This window comes from Giraffa tippelskirchi, chromosome 1, assembly GCF_054371585.1.
Source record: "Giraffa tippelskirchi isolate mGirTip1 chromosome 1, T2T-mGirTip1v1.2.pri, whole genome shotgun sequence".
Lineage (NCBI taxonomy): Eukaryota > Metazoa > Chordata > Mammalia > Artiodactyla > Giraffidae > Giraffa > Giraffa tippelskirchi.
In genome coordinates, this window is record NC_137275.1 from 199,457,822 (window position 1) to 199,477,225 (window position 19,404).

Here is a 19,404-nt window from a genome sequence, read left to right on the forward strand (position 1 = left end):
ATAAATTTTGTGTCAGCTATGATTCAGCAGTTTTAAGTCTAAAGTCAGTAAAGGAATGTGGGCCACCAATGTTTCCTTACTTAATAAAATAGCACAAAACACCTTAATTTTAATTTTTATGAGCTATCCCATTTTCATTTATTAAAAATATGATTTCTGTCTATATACATATGAAAATAGATTCAGATTTTTGGACACTTTAAAGTATATTTTGCGTATGACCTTTATATGCTTGATATAAAAGTATTTTAAGTTCAAAGCAGTATTATACTTGCTAATAATTACCAATATTTTAATCTTGCTGTACTTTTCATCAGAATTCCTAGGACACTTCCCACTAAAGATATTAAGACTCTAGAAAAATAAAAGGTGTCAATTGCTCATTAAATAAAAGCAACTTGGGGGTGGGAAATAGAAGCTGTTTGAGAGTATACAACCAAATCATAGTGTGCATTTAAATTACAAAATTTCTTATTTTTTCAGTTTAAACAATTCTTAAAATTTCCTTTCAAAAAGCATACTGATTATATTTTAAATACATATTAAATATTGCAAACATATTTTTCTCCTTTTACTAGTAGCCCCTGTCCCCCTAAACAAAATCCTAGTGAAATAGATACTGGGTGTGTGGTCAAAGGCTGTGAATGTAGGCTATACGTAGGTTTGGCCTGCTGTGTTTCCTCTGAGTAAAGAATTAGAAACTTATGGCCTGCAGCCTGTATAACTGCACTTTGTGGAGCTTGCTATGTAGGAACATATTCTTCACATAATTTTTAAAGACCTTTTCTTTGCCAAAAAAATGAATCATGTTCATAACAGAATAGTTGGGAAATATAAAAAAGTACAGGAAAAAAACCCCTGTAATCCTACCAACTAGTGATACCTACCGGTGATACTCTGGTGTGTTTACTTCCTGTCTTTAAGCAAACAAAAATATAAACATATACCTATAAAAATATAATTATGCTGTTTATAGAGTTTGAGTTCCTGCTTTTCTCAATGGATCAAATGTTCTTAGTTGCTTCCCTTTCTCCTTATATGTTCTTCATAAAAATGTATGATTTTAATGGCCAAAAATATCTTCATTGAATGTATATAGCATAAGGTAAAATAAAGAATGGTATTTATAATTTTATAGCTTTTAAAGTTTTACTTTGTGTAAGTAAAATTTAGTGTTTTTTTTTACAAAAATTGTTATATAAAATAAAACCTTAAAAGCTATAAAATTACAGATATCACATTTTTGACAACTGATATCTCTCAGCATGCTATTTAACTGGTGGCACAAAGCCTGTTTATGGTTCCATAACTCCTCAAAGGCTGGGGAGGGTCAACAAGATAGGCATTGCAAGAGGATATGACATTCCCATATTTCAGGTCATGTCCCAAGGTCCATTTGAAATTGAGAGAGTCTGTAATGTCACACATGGATAACCGAAGGTCTGCTTGTAAAGTCCACATGCTGAACTCCTACAAGCTGTAAAACAGAGTTGATGGGTTTATGATCCAACCTATTCCTATCATGGTGTATAAAATGGATGTTGTTACCTAGAAGAGAATAAGAATAAAAGGTAAAGGTTAACATACAGGATTATTCATTAGATGTACTGCTTTCTAGAATCAGAGCAGTATTTTAACTTCTAATTAGTCCAAATGAAAGTTATTTACCTGGAATACAGAGCATTCTCCATATAATGACACAATACATTTTAATTAAGGTAGTAAAGCACGACAAAAATTATGGTTAAATAAGGTTGGTACTTAATGCTTTATGAGCTCCAAAGGGAAAGACTCTTAAATTATAACCTTCTGTTAGGTTTCATTAAATGTAATTAAATAAAACAGCTTGTCAAACAGACAGGAAGAATATGGAACTAGTGTAGATATCAAACCAGAAAATCATCTGTTTCTTAAATGTGATAACAGAATAAATCACTTCCTTAAAAAATTTACTCCTAATTACCAATTTAATAGTTTACATATATTATAACCACAGATTAAAAGAGGCTGAAAAATAAGAGCAATAAGACAATCAGTTATAATACAATTCTTCTATCTGCTCAAATAAAATAGTAGTAATTTATAGTCTAGGTCCTGTTTACTTTGATTCTTGGAATCAAGACCAGAATTTTAACATAAAACTACATTAGATTACTAAATATTATAAGACGCATGTTTTCTGCATTGTACCTATATGCTGTCTACACTAACGATTGTAGATTTAATATCATAAACTGGCTTTTTATCAAATCAGTTCAGTTCAGTTCAGTCACTCAGTCGTGTCCGAATCTTTGCGACCCTAAGAACCGCAGCACGCCAGGCCTCCCTGTCCATCACCAACTCCTGGAGTTTATCCAAACTCACGCCCAATGAGTCGGTGATGCCATCAAACCATCTCATCCTCTGTCGGCCCCTTCTCCTCCTGCCTTCAATCTTTCCCAGCATCAGGGTCTTTTCAAATGAGTCAGCTCTTCGCATGAGGTAGCCAAAGTACTGGAGTTGCAGCTTCAACATCAGTCCTTCCAATGAACACCCAGGACTGATCTCCTTTAGGATGGACTGGTTGGATCTCCTTGCAGTCCAAGGGACTCTCAAGAGTCTTCTCCAACACCACAGTTCAAAAGCATCAATTCTTCAGCACTCAGCTTTCTTTATAGTCCAACTCTCACATCCATACATGATTACTGGAAAAACCATAGACTTGACTAGACAGACCTTTGTTGGCAAAGTAATGTCTCTGTTTTTTAACATGCTGTTTAGGTTGGTCATAACTTTCCATCCAAGGAGTAAGCGTATCTTAATTTCATGTCTGCAGTCACCATCTGCAGTGATTTTGGAGCCCCCAAAAACAAAATCAGTCACTGTTCCTACTGTTTCCCCATCTATTTGCCATGAAGTGATGGGACTGGATGCCATGATCTTAGTTTTCTAAATGTTGAGCTTTAACCCAACTTTTTCACTCTCCTCTTTCACTTTCATCAAGAGGCTCTTTAGTTCTTTTTCACTTTCTGCCATAAGGGTGGTGTCATCTGCATATCTGAGGTTATTTATATTTCTCCTGGCAATCTTGATTCCAGCTTGTGCTTCCTCCAGCCCAGCATTTCTCATGATGTAATCTGCATATAAGTTAAGTAAGCAGGGTGTCAATATACACCCTTGACGTACTCCTTTTCCTATTTGGAACCAGTCTGTTGTTCCATGTCCAGTTCTAACTGTTGCTTCCTGACCTGCATACAGGTTTCTCAAGAGGCAGGTCAGGTGGCTTGGTATTCCCGTCTCTTTCAGAATTTTTCAGTTTATTGTGATCCACATAGTCAAAGGCTTTGGCATAGTCAATAAAGCAGAAATAGATGTTTTTCTGGTACTCTCTTGCTTTTTCGATGATCCAGCAGATGTTGGCAATTTGATCTCTGGTTCCTCTGCCTTTTCTAAAACCAGCTTGAACGTCTGGAAGTTCACGGTTCACGTATTGCTGAAGCCTGGCTTGCAGAATTTTGAGCATTACTTTACTAGCATGTGAGATGAGTACAATTGTGCAGTAGTTTGAGCATTCTTTGGCATTGCCTTTCTTTGGGATTGGAATGAAAACTGACCTTTTCCAGTCCTGTGGCCACTGCTGAGTTTTCTATATTTGTTGACATTTTGAATGCAGCACTTTCACAGCATCATCTTTTAGGATTTGAAATAGCTCAACTGGAATTCCATCACCTCCACTAGCTTTGTTTGTAGTGATGCTTCCTAAGGCCCACTTGACTTCACATTCCAGGATGTCTGGCTCTAGGTGAGTGGTCATACCATCGTGTTTATCTGGGTCGTGAAGATCTTTTTTGTAAGTTCTTCTGTGTATTCTTGCCACCTCTTCTTAATATCTTCAGCTTCTGTTAGGTCCATACCATTTCTGTCCTTTATCGAGCCCATCTTTGCATGAAATGTTCCCTTGGTATCTCTAATTTTCTTGAAGGCTCTCTAGTCTTTCCCATTCTATTGTTTTCCTCTATTTCTTTGCATTGATTGCTGAGGAAGGCTTTCTTATCTCTCCTTGCTATTCTTTGGAACTCTGCATTCAAATGGGTATATCTTTCCTTTTCTCCTTTGCTTTTCACTTCTCTTCTTTTCACAGCTATTTGTAAGGTCTTCTCAGACAGCCATTTTGCTTTTTTGCATTTCTTTTTCGTGGGGATGGTCTTGATCCCTGTCTCCTGTACAATGTCACGAACCTCCATCCACAGTTCATCAGGCACTCTATCAGATCTAGTCCCTTAAATCTATTTCTCACTTCCACTGTATAATCATAAGGGATTTGATTTAGGTCATACCTGAATGGTCTAGCAGTTTTCCCTACTTTCTTCAATTTCAGTTTGAATTTGGCAATAAGGAGTTCATGATCTGAGCCATAGTCAGCTCCCGGTCTTGTTTATGCTGACTGTATAGAGCTTCTCCATCTTTGGCTGCAAAGAATATAGTCAATCTGATTTTGGTGTTGACCATCTGTTGATGTCCATGTGTAGAGTCTTCCCCTGTGTTGTTAGAAGAGGGTGTTTGCTATGTCCAGTGCGTTCTCTTAGCAAAACTCTATTAGCCTTTTCCCTGCTTCATTCTGTACTCCAAGGCCAAATTTGCCTGCTACTCCAAGTATCTCTTGACTTCCTACTTTTGCATTCCAGTCCCGTATAATGAAAAGGACATCTTTTTTTTGCATGTTAGTTCTAAAAGGTCTTGTAGGTCTTCATAGAACCATTCAACTTCAGCTCATTCAGGCGTTACTGGTCAGGGCATAGACTTGGATTACCATGATATTGAATGGTTTGCCTTGGAAACGAACAGAGATCATTCTATCATTTTTGAGACTGCATCCTAGTACTGCATTTCGGACTCTTTTGTTGACTATGATGGCTCCTCCATTTCTTCTAAGGGATTCCAAAATAAAATACTTGTTTAACCGTGATAAGATATTTGTATAAATAAGTAAACCCAGCTCTTTCCTTAAAGGAGCTATAATTTTTCCAAAGGGTAGTATCAAAATTTTCTCTTTATTAAATCTGTTTCCATTTTGGCACACAATGATGCTTTCTGTGTGCTGTTCATTCTTACACAACAGAATGCATGCTCAAATGATGTCGAAACTTAAAGATGAGGGACTCAAAAAATCATGACTTACAAGTCTGAGGATGGAAATAATTCATTCAGAAATATGACTCAGTGTTATTCTAGGTGAATTTAGAGGACTCATTCTCATAAAACAAGGCTTGTTTTTTAGCTAGCCTAACTAGTGTAAATTTGTGAGAGGAAAAGGGAGATTAAATAAAATGAAAGATTTTAGCTAGCTATAATGCTTCGGCAGCAAAAAGTTATAATACTTGGTAAAAATCTTCCTTCTAAAGACTTCCTTTTAGACATCTGGAAGTTATTAAAGTAAATGTTAATTTTATTAGTGAGCAGCTATGCTCACTAATATGAACAGTTTTAAAGATGAAGAAGAACCAAGAAAAATTAGTTTATGACACAGTGAGTTAGGCTTTTTGCATGTTTAATACTTGAACATGGTTGAGCTCCAATGCCCAACCATTTAGCAGAGGGAAGCCAAAGGAATTTTAGGTGGTCCAAGTTGATCAACGAAGCTACTTATAGATCAATGGAACAGGATAGAAAGCCCAGAAATAAACCTAAGCACCTATGGTCAGTTAATCTATGACAAAGGAGGCAAGAATACACAATGAAGAAAAGACAGTCTCTTCAACAAGTGGTGCTGGGAAAACTGCACAATTACATGTAAAAGAAATTAGAACATTCTCTGATACAATATATAAGAGTAAACTCAAAATGGATTAAAGAAAGACCTAAGATAAGACTGCATACTATAAAACTCCTAGAGGAAAACATAGGTGGAACACTTTGACATAAATTACAGCAATATCTTTCAGATCTACCTCCTAGAGTAATGAAAACAAAACAAAAATAAGCAAATGCGTTCTAGTTAAACTTAAAAGCTTTTGCACAGCAAAGGAAACCACAAACAAAAAGAAAAGAAAACCCACAGAACGGGAGAAAATATGTACAAATGAAGCAACCAAAAGGGATTAATCTCCAAAATACACAACAGCTCAAGCAGCTCAAATAAAAAAACAACCAACCAATCAAATGGGCAGAATATTTAAACAGACATTTCTCCAAAGATGTCATACAGATGGCCAAAAAGTACATGAAAAGATGTTTAACACTGTTAATTATTAGAGAAATGCAAATCAAAACTACAATAAGGTATCTCCTCACACTGGTTAGAATGGCCATTATCAAAAAGTCTACCAACAATAAATGTTGGAGAGGGTGTAGAGAAAAGGGAACCTTCCTACAGGATCAGTGGGAATGTAAACTGGTACAACCACTATGGAGAACAGTATAGAGGTTCCTTAAAAAACTAAATATAGGTCTTCCCTGGTGGCTCAGTGGTAAAGAATCTGCCAGCCAATGCAGGAGACATGGGTTCAATCCCTGATCCAGGAAGATTCCACATGCTGAGCAGCAACTAAGCCCACATGCCACAACTATTGAGCCCCTGCTCTACAGCCCAAAAGCCACAACTACTGAGCCCACATGCCACAACTACTGAAGCCCTAGAGCCACTGCTCCGCAGGCAACAAGAGAAGCCCCTGGAATGAGAAGCCCGTGCACCACAACTAGAGAGTAGCTGCCACTTGCCACAACTAGAGAAAAGCCTGCACAGCAACAAAGACCTAGCATAGCCAAAAAAAAAAAAACCTAAGACTACCATATGATCCAGCAATCCCACTCCTGGGTATGAATCTGGAGAAAACCATAATTTAAAAAGATACATTTGGGACTTCCCTGGTGGTCTGGTGGCTAAAACTCTGCACTCCCAATGCAGGGGTCTGGGGTTTGATCCCTGGTCAGGGAACTAGATCCCATGGGCTGCAACTAACACCTGGTGCAGTCAAATAAATAAATAAAAATATTAAAAAAAAAATAAAAAGATACAAGCACTCCAGTGTTCACTGCAGCACTATTTACAACAGCCAGGACATGGAAGCAACCCAATGTCCATCCACTGAGGAATGGATATAGAATATGTGGCACATATACACAATGGAATATTAGCCATATGAAATAATGCCACCTGCAGCCACATGGATGAACCTAGGGATTATCATGCTAAGTGAAGTAAGTCAAAGAAAGATAAATATCATATGACATCACTTAACATGTGGAATCTAAAAAAAATTATACAAATGAACTTAATTTACAAAACAGAAACAGACTTCAACTTATGGTTGCCAAATAGGAGAGATGGTGGGAGGAATAAATTAGGAGTCTGAAATTAACATATATACACTACTATATATATAATAGGTAATCAACAAGGACCTAGTGTATTGAACAGGGAACTCTACTCAATATTTTGTAATAACCTAAATGGGAGAAGAAGCTGAAAAACAGTAGATATATGTGTATCTATATCTGTATATCTGATCACTTTGCTGTAAATCTGAAACTAACATTATAAATAACTTATATTCCAATATAAAATAAAAATTAAATTAAGTCAAAAATTAAAGCCATTTAAAAGATGTGGCTTAGAGTAATCATTATTGAATAAGTTGTTCCTGTTGTTGCTTTCTCTTTTTTTGGCCATGCTGCTGAACATGCAGGACCTTAGTTCCCTGACAGGGATTGAATCCATGCCCCCTGCAGTGGAAGTGTGGAGTTCAAACTACTGGACTCCCAGGGAATTGCCCCTGACTTGCTTTCTGACACAGAGCAAAGTCTGTTAGTTTTGCTAGATATAAATAACTAGGTTGATTCCTCTGCTGCTGCTGCTGCTAAGTCACTTCAGTTATGTCCGACTCTGTGCGACCCCATAGACGGCAGCCCACCAGGCTCCCCCGTCCCTGGGATTCTCCAGGCAAGAACACTGGAGTGGGTTGCCATTTCCTTCTCCAATGCATGAAAGGGAAAAGTGAAAGTGAAGTTGCTCAGTCGTGTCCGACTCTTAGTGACCCCATGGACTGCAGCCTACCAGGCTCCTCTGCCCTTGGGATTTTCCAGGCAAGAGTACTGGAGTGGGGTGCCATTGCCTTCTCCATTGATTCCTCTACTGACACACAAAAAAAGTACTTGATGGTTTTCTCCCACTTGAAAATGTTCAGTTCAGTTCAGTCGCTCAGTTGTGTCTGACTCTTTGTGACCCCATGGACTGCAGCACGCCAGGCTTCCCTGTGCATCATCAACTCCCAGAGCTTGCTCAAACTCATGTTCATCAAGTCGGTGATGCCATCCACTGATCTCATCCTCTGTCATCCCCTTCTCCTCCTGCCTTCAATCTTTCCCAGCATCAGGGTCTTTTCCAACAAGTCAGGTCTTTGCATCAGGTGGCCAAAGTATTGGAGCTTCAGCTTCAGCATCAGTCCTTCCAATGGATATTCAGGACTGATTTCCTTTAGGATTAACTGGTTTGAACTCCTTGCTGTCCAAGGGACACTCAAGAGTCTTCTCCAACACCACAGTTCAAAAGCATCAATTCTTCGGTGCTCAGCTTTCTTGATAGTCCAAATCTCACATCTCACATGACTACTGGAAAAACCATAGCTCTTACTAGATGGACCTTTGTTGGCAAAGTAATGTCTCTACTTTTTAACATGCTGCCTAGGTTGGTCATAGTTTTTCTTCTAAGGAGGAAGTGTCTTTTAATTTCATGGCTGCAGTCACCATCTGCAGTGATTTTGGAGTCCAAGAAAATAAAGTCTGTCACTGTTTCCATCGTTTCCCCATCTATTTGCCATGAAGTGATCGGGCTGGATGCCATGACCTTAGTTTTTTGAATGTTGAGTTTTAAGCTGGCTTTTCACTCTCCTCTTTCACGTTCATCAAGAGGCTCTTTTGTTCCTCTTCACTACCACAACAGTGGTATCATCTGCGTATCTGAGGTCACTGATATTTCTCTCGGCTATCTTGATTCCAGCTTGTGCTTCATCCCGCCTGGCATTTTGCATGATGTACTCTGTGTGTAAGTTAAACAAGATGGGTGACAATATACAGCCTTGATGGATTCCTTTCCCGATTTGGAACCAATCTGTTTTTCCATGTCTGGTTGTAACTGTTGCTTCTTGACCTGCATACAGATTTCTCAGGAGGCAGGTAAGGTGGTCTGGTATTCCCATCTTTTTCAGAATTTTCCACAGTTTGTTGTGATCCACACAGTCAAAGGCTTTGGCATAGTCAATAAAGCAGAAATAGATATTTCTCTGGAATTCTCTTGCTTTTTCTATGATCCAGCAGGTGTTGGCACTTTAATCTCTGGTTCCTCTGCCTTTTCTAAATACATCTTGCATATCTGGAAGTTCATGGCTCACATACTGTTGAAGCCTGGCTTGGATAATTGTGAGCATTACTTTACTAGCGTGTGAGATGAGTGCAATTGTGCAGTAGCTTGAACATTCTTTGGCATTGCTTTTCTTTGGGATTGGAATGAAAATTGACTTTTTCCAGTCCTGTGGCCACTGCTGAGTTTTCCAAATTTGCTGGCATATTGAGTGCAGCACTTTCACAGCATCATCTTTTGATTTGAAATAGCTTAAGTGGAATTCCATCACCTCCACTAGCTTTGTTCGTAGTGATGCTTCCTAAGGCCCACTTGACTTCGCATTCCAGGATATCTAGCTCTAGGTAAGTGATCGCACCATCGTGGTTATCTGGGTCATGAAGATCTTTTTTGTATAGTTCTTCTGTGTATTCTTGCCACTTCTTCTTAATATCTTCTGCTTCTGTTAGGTCCATACCATTTCTGTCCTTTATTGAGCCCATCTCTGCATGAAATGTTCCCTTGGTATCTCTAATTTTCTTGAAGAGATCTCTAGTCTTTCCTATTCATTCTATTGTTTTCCTCTATTTCTTTGCACTGATCACTGAGGAAGGCTTTCTTCTCTCTCCTTGCTATTGTTTGGAATTCTGCATTCAAATGGGTATATCTTTCCTTTTCTTCTTTGACTTTTGCTTCTCTTCTTTTCTCAGTTATTTGTAAGGCCTCCTCAGAGAACCATTTTGCCTTTTTGCATTTCTTTTTCTTGGGGATGGTCTTGATTGCTGCCTTTTATACAGTGTCACAAACCTCCGTCCATAGTTCTTCAGGCTCTCTATCAGATCTAATCCCTTGAATCTATTTGTCACTTCCACTGTATAACTGTAAGGGATTTCATTTAGGTCATACCTGAACGGTGTAGTGTTTTTCCCTACTTTCTTCAATTTAAGTCTGAATTTGGCAATAAGGTGTTCATGATCTGAGCCACAGTCAGCTTCAGGTCTTGTTTATGCTGACTGTATAGAGCTTCTCCATCTTTGGCTGCAAAGAATATAATCAATCTGATTTTGGTGTTGACCATCTGGTGATGTCCATATGTAGTCTTCTCTTGTGTTGTTGGAAGAGGGTGTTTGATATGACCAGTGCATTCACTTGGCAAAACTCTGTTAGCCTTTGCCCTGCTTCATTTTGTACCCCAAGGCCAAATTTGCCTGTTACTCCAGGTATCTCTTGACTTCCTACTTTTGCATTCCAGTCCTCTATGATGAAAAGGACATCTTTTTGGGTGCTAGTTCTAGAAGGTCTTGTAGGTCTTCATAGAACTGTTCAACTTCAGCTTCTTCAGCATTACTGGTTGGGGCACAGACTTGGATTACTGTGATATCAAATGGTTTGCCTTGGAAATGAACAGAGATCATTCTGTCATTTTTGAGATTGCACCCAAGTACTGCATTTTGGACTCTTGTTGAGTATGATGGCTACTCCATTTCTTCTAAGGGATTCTTGCCCATAGTAGTAGATATAATGGTCATCTGAATTAAATTCATCCATTTCAGTCCATTTTAGTTCACCTAAAATATAGATGTTCACTCTTGCCATCTCCTGCTTGACCACTTCTAATTTACCTTGATTCATGGACCTAACATTCCAGGTTCCTAAGCAATATTGCTCTTTACAGCAACGGACTTTATTTCCATCACCAGTCACATCCACAACTGGGCATTTTCACTTTGACTCTGTCTCTTCATTCTTTCTGGAGTTACTTCTCCACTCTTCTCCAGTAGCATATTGGGCACCTACCAACCTGGGGAGTTTATCTTTCAGTTTCGTATCTTCTTGCCTTTTCATACTGTCATGGGGTTCTCCAGGCAAGAATACTGAAGTGGTTTGCCATTCCCTTCGCCAGTGGACCACATTTTGTCAGAACTCTCCGCCATGACCCATCCATCTTGGGTGGCTCTACACAGCATGACTCATAGTTTCATTGAGTTAGACAAGGCTGTGGTCTATGTGATCAGTTTGATTAGTTTTCTGTGATTGTGGTTTTCATTCTGTCTTCCCCATGAAGGACAAGGATAAGAGGCTTTGGAATCTTCTTGATGGGAGAGACTGTGGGGGAAACTGGGTCTTGTTCTGAGGGGCGGGCCCATGCTCAGTAACTCTTTAATCCAATTTTCTGTTGATGGGCAGGGCTGTATTCCCTCCCTGTTGTTTGACCTGAGACCAAACTATGGTGGAAGTAATGAAGATAAAGGCGACCTTCTTCAAAAGGTCCTGTGGATGCACTGCCGCACTCAGTGCTCCCGACCCTGCAGCAGGCCACCACCAACCCATGTCTCCACCAGAGACTTATGGACACTCACAGGCAAGTCTGGGTCAGTCTCTTGTGGGGTCACTGCTCTTTTCTCCTGGGTCCTGGTGTACACAAGGTCTTGTTTGTGTCCTCCAAGAGTCTCAGTCCCCAGTCCCGTGTAACTTTTGTAATCAAATCCCACTAGCCTCCAAAGTCAAATTCTCTGGGGGTTCTCAGTCCCTTTGTCAGATTCCTAGGTTGGGAAATCTGTTGTGGGTCCTAGAACTTTCTTAACAGTGCAAGAATTTCTTTGGTATAATTGTTCTGCATTTTGTGGGTCGTCTGCTCACCTCCACTGAAATTTTTAAAGAGTATTATAGCCACATACAAATCACCAAACCACCACTGATTTTCCCTATCCCAAATACCTGGAATCACTCAGGCATGGAATGATGGCCACAGTACATCCAGTAAACAGACATCAAAAATATACAGGAGCATTTGAAAACAAACAATGTCCCCTATGAAAGCACAGCATCCTGACTGCTACCATGTCCAGTTGCCCACTTTTACATGGTGGCTATTTTATAAAGAAAGTGGATGGCCTCTTGACTTCCAGAAAGCATAAAAAGCACACTGCTGAAGCTGAGCTTTGATGCTTACCTGGACCTAAAATGAGTGTTCCACCTTGCTGAGCTGGATCTCCTTGAAAATCAAAAAGAGGGCCAGTCACTGCTCTCCACAGGCTCCGAATGCTTCCTGAGAGTACATTTGATTTTACATGGGGGCTCTGTCCTGAAATATTAGGAATTATCTTTAGATGTTATTTTATATTTCACTTGATATTAAGATAATGTTAGTATTTTTAGAAAACAGTCTCTCTCTTATGTGTTATCTTACTTTTGACTTGCCTTTTTTTCTTCCTTCGAAGAACAGTTTCTCAGCCTTTCACTACTGATGTTTTAGACCAGATAAGCCTTTGTCCTGAGTAATGTAGGGTGATTACCATCATCCGTGCTCTCTGAACTTACTAGATGCCATAGCAACCACCATTCACCAAGCTGTGACAACTGAAAATGTCTCCAGACAGTGCCAAATATCCCCTGGGGAGAGGGGTCAAAATTGTACCCAGTTGAGAACTACTGCTTTAAAAGAAGTGATGACAGACCCAGATCATTTTCTGCCACAGAAAAATTTCAGCTATAGAATTCTCAAACTGGCAGTGCTTTCCTTTTTAATGCCCCATTTATATTTGGTTTAGTCTCTTACCTAGTAACAGATAACTACATTCCTCTTCAGAAGACATTGTGGCACAGACTAGTGTTATATGCTGGTCAAAACTTGTTTACTCTTTCTGGGACCAAACTAAACATTCCCCAGTCTTCCTGGGGTTTGCTATGCCTATATGACTACAATCAAACCAATGAGTAAAATAATGTGTGCCACTTCCACAGCATCTCCTAAAAACCTCTCCAGAGGTGATTACCCATGGTTCTTCTATTAGGTTGGTGCAAATATAGCTGCAGTTTTTGCATTGTTGAAATTTGCCATTTGATATTGGAATACATTCTTAATAAATGTGGTTATGTTATACATCATTTTAATGCACATTTCTCCCTTTACATTTTTTTGCTAATGACTTATTACTTGCTATTTATTTCATATTTATTTTGGACTATGGAAATGATGTTAGACAACTAAATCTGAGCAATTTTCTCATTTGAGTTTAAAATGAATTGTAAAGTAGTGGAAACAACTCAGTAATACATTTGGCCCAGGAACTATTGATGAATGTACAGTGCAGTGGTGGTTCAAGAAGTTTTGCAAAGGAGACAAGAGCTTTGAAGATGAGGAACGTAGTGCCCAGCCATTGGAAGCTGACAACGACCAACTGAGATCATCAAAGCTGATCCTCTTACAACTACATTTGGTGATGTCTGATTCACTACAGCTTTCTGAATCCCAGCAAAACCATTACATCTGAGAAGTATGCTCAGCAAATTGATGAGATGCACCAAAAACTGAAATGCCTACACTTGGCATTGGTCAATAGAAAGGGCCCAGCTCTTCTCCATGATAACGCCCGCACATAGCACAACCAATGCTTCAGAAGTTGAACGAATTGGGCTACGTAGTTTTGCCTCATTCGCCATATTCACCTGACCTCTCACCAACTGACTACCACTTCTTCAAGCATCTTGACAACTTTTTGTGGGGAAAGTGCTTCCACAACCAGCAGGAGGCAGAAAATGCTTTCCAAGAGCTCGCTGAATCCCGAAGAATGGATTTTTACACTACAGGAATAAACCAACGTATTTCTTGTTGGCAAAAATGTGTTGATTGTAATGATCCCTACTTTGATTAATAAAGATGTGTTTGAGTCTAGTTATGATTTAAAATTCATGGTCTAAAACATCAATTACTTTTGCACCAACCTAAATATATCCTTTGAAGTTTGGATTGACAATGGCAGAGCCACATGATGCAAGAGCCTGAGTCTTTCCTACTGTGTCCCTCAATTGCTGATTGGAGAAGCACCCAATAGAAATATCCTTCTTGAAATGTGAATGAAAAGAAACTAACCTCATACTTTATGCTACTGAGACTTTGAGGTTTAGCTGTGACAACAGTAACTATAGCTATCTCTCCATCTTTGCTTGTCAGTTTTCCTATTTCCTTTCTCACAGTGACTGATACTTTCACTACCTTTGAGTAAAGAAACTTTACCTACCCCTGGCTTTTATTAAAAAAAAAAATTTGAACTCCACCAATTCTAAGGCCAGAGAATGATTGAGCAGTGAGACATTGCAGCCCAAGTCTTCCTGCCTGCCACAGTCTGCCTCTCCAGGTGCACGTCAACCAGTGTACACCAGTTACCAGTCCCATTTATCTTCTCCTGTGGGAGTCACAGCACAGAGCTGACCCCTCAGCCCTGTGGTCCAGCTTCAACTAGTGCTTTTGGCATTGTATTTTAATGATTATGCTGCCTTTGACCTGCCTGATTTCTTATCATTTCCAGACACCTATTATTTTCTTCATCTCTCCAACTCTTCTATTTCTTTCGTGTTTATAAGAGGATGGACATTCATCTTACCAAGAAACAAATACATTCTCATTAGCTTAGAGACATGGGTAAAGGACTAAAGTTTATGTTTTTTAGGATTTTATACCTAAAATAAGTGTTCATAAATCCAAACTATCCCCATATGTCCAAAGAAGGGTCATTTAATATTTCTGAAATTTTAAAAATTCAATAGAAGATTTCACAACCTAGAATTTCACAATCTTGGCTGTAAAGCACAACCTAATTTTGCCAGTATGAATTTAGTTATTTGTAAAACTCCTGTTTTTTGTTAAATGTTTTCCTCTTTACTTTGATTCTTGGACTCAAGACCAGAATTTGAATTTGAAATTTTAGATTAAGTATTATAAGAAGCATGTTTCCTGCATGCACTTATCTGCTGTCTATAACAATCACTATAGATTTAATACCATAAACTGGCTTATTATCAAGTAAGGCAAAATGAAATACCAGGTAAACCCATTACTTCCTTGAATTTAGTGGCTTTATTTTCTTATTCTTTGTCTTTATAACCTGTCCTATTAATTTTAAATTATCATATTTCATTTTCCGTGTTGTTTTCAAGTAGGATTATTCTGAGACTGATTCTAAGACTTGTGCTTTTTTCAGGTGGGAACTTTAAAAAATCATTTCATGAGAACCTAATGTTTTCTGTTTGGAAAAAGAGTTGTTTGACACAGATCAAAGGAGTTTAAATGATTTGAATATACTTTCTTTATAACTATAAGCATGTATTTTGCTTTAAATTCATGTTTTCTTTGCAATTCTCTCTTTATTGAGGCAATGAATGGTGAGGTGTTACTAAAGTAAAACTCACAGTTTATATCAAAAGCAGCTAAATGATAAACAGACCTTACACATGCTGAGGCTCTGATATAGCACAGGAAAATAGTCTACCAAAGATTAAGGTTCACAATGTGTACTGTTGCAATTTCCTATATTAAAAAGAGAGGAGAAAAAAAAGAACAAATTCTCTTATCTATGCTACCTCATCATTAGTTTTAATAAAGTTTAATAAAGCTTTCTTTAAAAACATTAGTAAAGGAAGGGATCATGTCAACTCTGCTTCATAAGTAGCAGCTCTGTGATCTGTCCCTCTGTGTCTCTACTTCAAGCCCTGTCACTTCTTTCTAGCCTATTACTACAAACTTGTCAAGAATACCAATTATAATTGATATCTCCTGTTTGGCACGTTCCAATTGCTCCTCTACCTGGCAATAAGACTTCTCCACTCAAACACTTTTATGACTGCCTCACTGCCTTGAGAACAAATCCAAACTCCTTGGCTTGTTCCCAGACTCAGTCCCTTGGCTCACACAATTCCCAACTGGCTCCTAGACTCTGGCCAGACATAGAGAACTGCAGTTCTCCAAGAGTCACAATTTTTCATACCTATGTGCTACTTTCTGTCAGCTGCAGCCTTCCCAGCCTCACTTCACCCAGCTAACTCCTTACAGAGTGAGCTTAAACAACACCATCTCTAAGAAGCCCTCCCAGATTCTTCTCTCCCTGTGCATTTCTGGTATTACAGGCATTTCTGCATTATAGGTATTGCCAGTATATGCTCTCCTCTTTTACAAGCTCTAAGCTGTAAGGTAATTAACTGTTTGCATCTTGCTCCCAGTGTAGATTATGAGCATTGGGAGGGCAGGGGCTGTGTCTTTTGTCACAGTTGTCCCGGGAATAGCCAACACAGTGGGTGTCATTCTCAACATTTGTTGAGGATAAGTGATCTGGGTTCTAGTTGAGTTCTCTTGTTTGGTATTTCAGAAGCCAAGTTCCTTTTATCTAAAACACAGATAAATAGTTCACCTAAAGCTTATCATACTTTTAATTATAAAGAATTGTGCAAGGGCAGGGAATGTGGACCATATAGAAATGAATAAAACATCAAACCTTTCAACTAACTATACTACTCATCACCTTAAGTTCAATCATAGAGTATATAATAAAGTACAAGGTGCTATTAAAAAACAATGAGGGAAGCAATTGCTTCTGCTGGTAGAGCTATTTAGAGCCCCTTTGAGTTGGGCTTTAGATGAAAACTAAGATTTCATCAGTTAAAGAACATAACAGTGTTCAAAGCCATGGTGTTGAGGTATGAAAATATATTAACTTAAGCAATATTATTTTTCTTTTAACTACAAAAGTAAAATATACTCATTGTAAAAAAAAAAAATACAAAAAGCCACTTTTCTCACTCCCATGTCTGGGGTAAACACTGCAATGTCTTTTAAAACAATTTTCATCACACACACATATATAATAGTATAGATACTTATGTTTATGAAAACAGTTTTTATTTTCACAAAAATGAAATCATACTGAAAACACTGCTTTGCAACTTGCATTTTTTCATTCATTTAGAACTTCACCAACAGCCTTCCATGTCATTACATCCAGGAAATGAATCTTTTAGAGTATTGTGAATCTGGACCACTTACTAGAATCATAAAGAGCAGGCTGGTTTATGAATTTACCATTTGTTCCCCTATGCATATATATGCTTATGTGAAATATACTATTAGCATTTGCTACTTGAGACATGTCTTACCTGAGGAGGCAATTTCTTCACCTCTTTTCATTCCCAATCTTTTATAAATTTCTCTCTCAGGATCAACATAGATTTCATGAGAATACCCAGTGAGTTTACAGAAAGGCTGAAAAAGAAAAAAAGTATAGTTGGAAATTTTATCAAGACAAATGAGAGAAAAATAGTGATAATCTGACTAAATTTTAGCAAATTTAGATCCAGGTTCGATCCCTGGGTCAGGAAGATCCCCTGAAGAAGGGAATGGCTACCCATTCCAGTATTCTTGCCTGGAGAATTCCATGGACAGGGGAGCATGGCAGGCTACAGTCCATGGGGTTGCAAAGAGTTGGATATGACTGAGTGACTAACACTTCAGTGATTCAAATAATTATATAATTTATGTCTAAAACAGATTTAGCCTGTTAGGGTCCCAATTGGCTATATATTTACCTCAATATGATGGTAGGATGACTGTCCAATCACTATGAGAGTGACATTTGCTTCCTTTAGGAGAGAAAAAGGACATGTACATATTATTAGAAATTATGTTTCCCCTAATTATAACTTTCCCTAATCCAACTCTTTTCTTCCATTTTAATGCCACCTATAGGCTTCCAGAAGAATGGTATAAACAGCCAAATTGTGTGAGTCAAAGCAATTATGCTAAAATATTCAATTAATTCAGATGATTCTTTTACTAAGTAAGAATTTTAAAATAATTGTAATTCTCTACACTTTCCCAAAAGGCATACATTAAACTAGAATAAAAACTATTAAAGTAGGGTTATTTAATCAATTTTATTCTTTCATATCTCAATTGACAAGGTCTGCTGAAAACAGATCTTAATTTTACAGACGCTACCAATGCTTTCACTAAAAAGCTAACCTGGGGACAAACCTCTATATGCTTGAAGAAAGACACCTGTACGTGGCTATCACAAGAATGTGGAACTATAATTCCATTAAGGATACAAATTTTTCAGCTTTAAGTTATACTAGTAACTTTCTGTAATGAACAACTATTTGGAGTGTCTGTATTACAAAACTAAAGAGAAGAAAATATTTCTACCATTTCTGTTTTTGGTAATTATCAATCAACATTTGAGAATAGGCAGGTTATTAGGTAACATCAAAATTATTATTATGGTTAGTACTTTTATAATTAGGCAGTAATGAATAGGACAGAAATACACTTCCAATGAGTCTCTTCCCTTTTTGGAGGTGTTGGGGAGATGTGTGGGATGGTGATAATCTGGGTTTGTGAGCGTCTACCCTGGAGAGGCGGCGCATTCCACACCTCATGCCATCACACTCCTCATAAATGGCAGGTGAGTTTCACCAGGCCGCCCGGAAACGGGGCACGCTGCTGCTCACTCTCGGGAAACTTACTTGTAAGAAACTCTTGGGGATTTTGGCCAGATCTTCTACGTATTCCTTGCAGATGTAACACAGGAAATGCTGAAATCCCAACACAGGCAAAAAGGACAAGTTAGCAACTAACACTCTCGGAGTCAGAAATAACCAAGTACTTCATTATGCGTGACGTTAACCAAATGCAACACCCAAGACGGTTAGAGATGTCAAGGGTGCCCAGATGTGCACTGAAATTGGGCCCCACGCAGTCTCTGTTAGGCCCCTTCGCCCGCTGAGAAAATGGCCTTGGCTTGGCGGGCTGCTTTTCCCTTCCCGTTCAAGGAAGCGACAGCGGAGTCCGCTTTCCACCGCCTTTAGTGGACGACCACTAGAGGAAGGGTCAGGCCCTGCGGGCTCCGTTCTCCGGTCCTGGACCATTCCAGAGGCCCGATGTAACTCCCCCCAGGGGAGGCCGTGGAAACAACCTCCGTCCCTGCCTGCATGTGAGGTCCCTGCGCCGGATCGTCCCGTCGCCCGTGCTCACCCGCACGAAGACCACGATAGCCCGGCGCTCTCGGAACAGCTCACCAAACGGCACAGGCCTCCCGGAGGCGTCCAGCACAGGCAGGTCGGCCACGGCGGCGGCCAGGGGCTGCCAGCTCTCGGGGCCGCTTGGGACTGGGGCTGGGGCGGCGTGACCGCTGACCTGCCGCGTGACCGGGGCCTCGGAGGGGGCTGCCATCGCGCCCTACGTCCGAGGGCTCTCGGAGAGCGACCGAGCTGGATGGAGGCTGGGCGGGTTGGATCGCCGCCAAGCGGAGCGCAAGGGGCGG

At 39.3% G+C, this 19,404-nt stretch overlaps 1 protein-coding gene across 1 annotated transcript; it reads right to left on the minus strand.

Annotated features, from left to right (window-relative positions):
* Positions 1 to 107: 107 nt before the first annotated feature.
* Positions 108 to 19,393, minus strand: PRXL2C (peroxiredoxin like 2C). Its single transcript, XM_081523479.1, has 6 exons — positions 19,116 to 19,393; positions 18,608 to 18,676; positions 17,669 to 17,722; positions 17,240 to 17,345; positions 12,267 to 12,398; positions 108 to 1,548 (listed from the first exon to the last, which is right to left on the minus strand). The coding sequence occupies exons 1-6, from the start codon at positions 19,311 to 19,313 to the stop codon at positions 1,421 to 1,423; spliced, it is 687 nt and encodes a 228-aa protein (XP_081379605.1). The 5' UTR covers positions 19,314 to 19,393; the 3' UTR covers positions 108 to 1,420.
* Between the last annotated feature and the right edge of the window lie 11 nt (positions 19,394 to 19,404).

Excerpts from the sequence above, each read along its gene's own strand:
- PRXL2C (XM_081523479.1), bottom strand. The coding sequence starts at position 19,313 with ATGGCAGCCCCCTCCGAGGCCCCGGTCACGCGGCAGGTCAGCGGTCAC. Across the intron at positions 12,399-17,239 it reads TGAAGAAATTGCCTCCTCAG|GACAGAGCCCCCATGTAAAA; the intron begins GTAAGACATGTC and ends CTAATATTTCAG. Across the intron at positions 1,549-12,266 it reads AACACTCATTTTAGGTCCAG|GTAACAACATCCATTTTATA; the intron begins GTAAGCATCAAA and ends ATTCTCTTCTAG.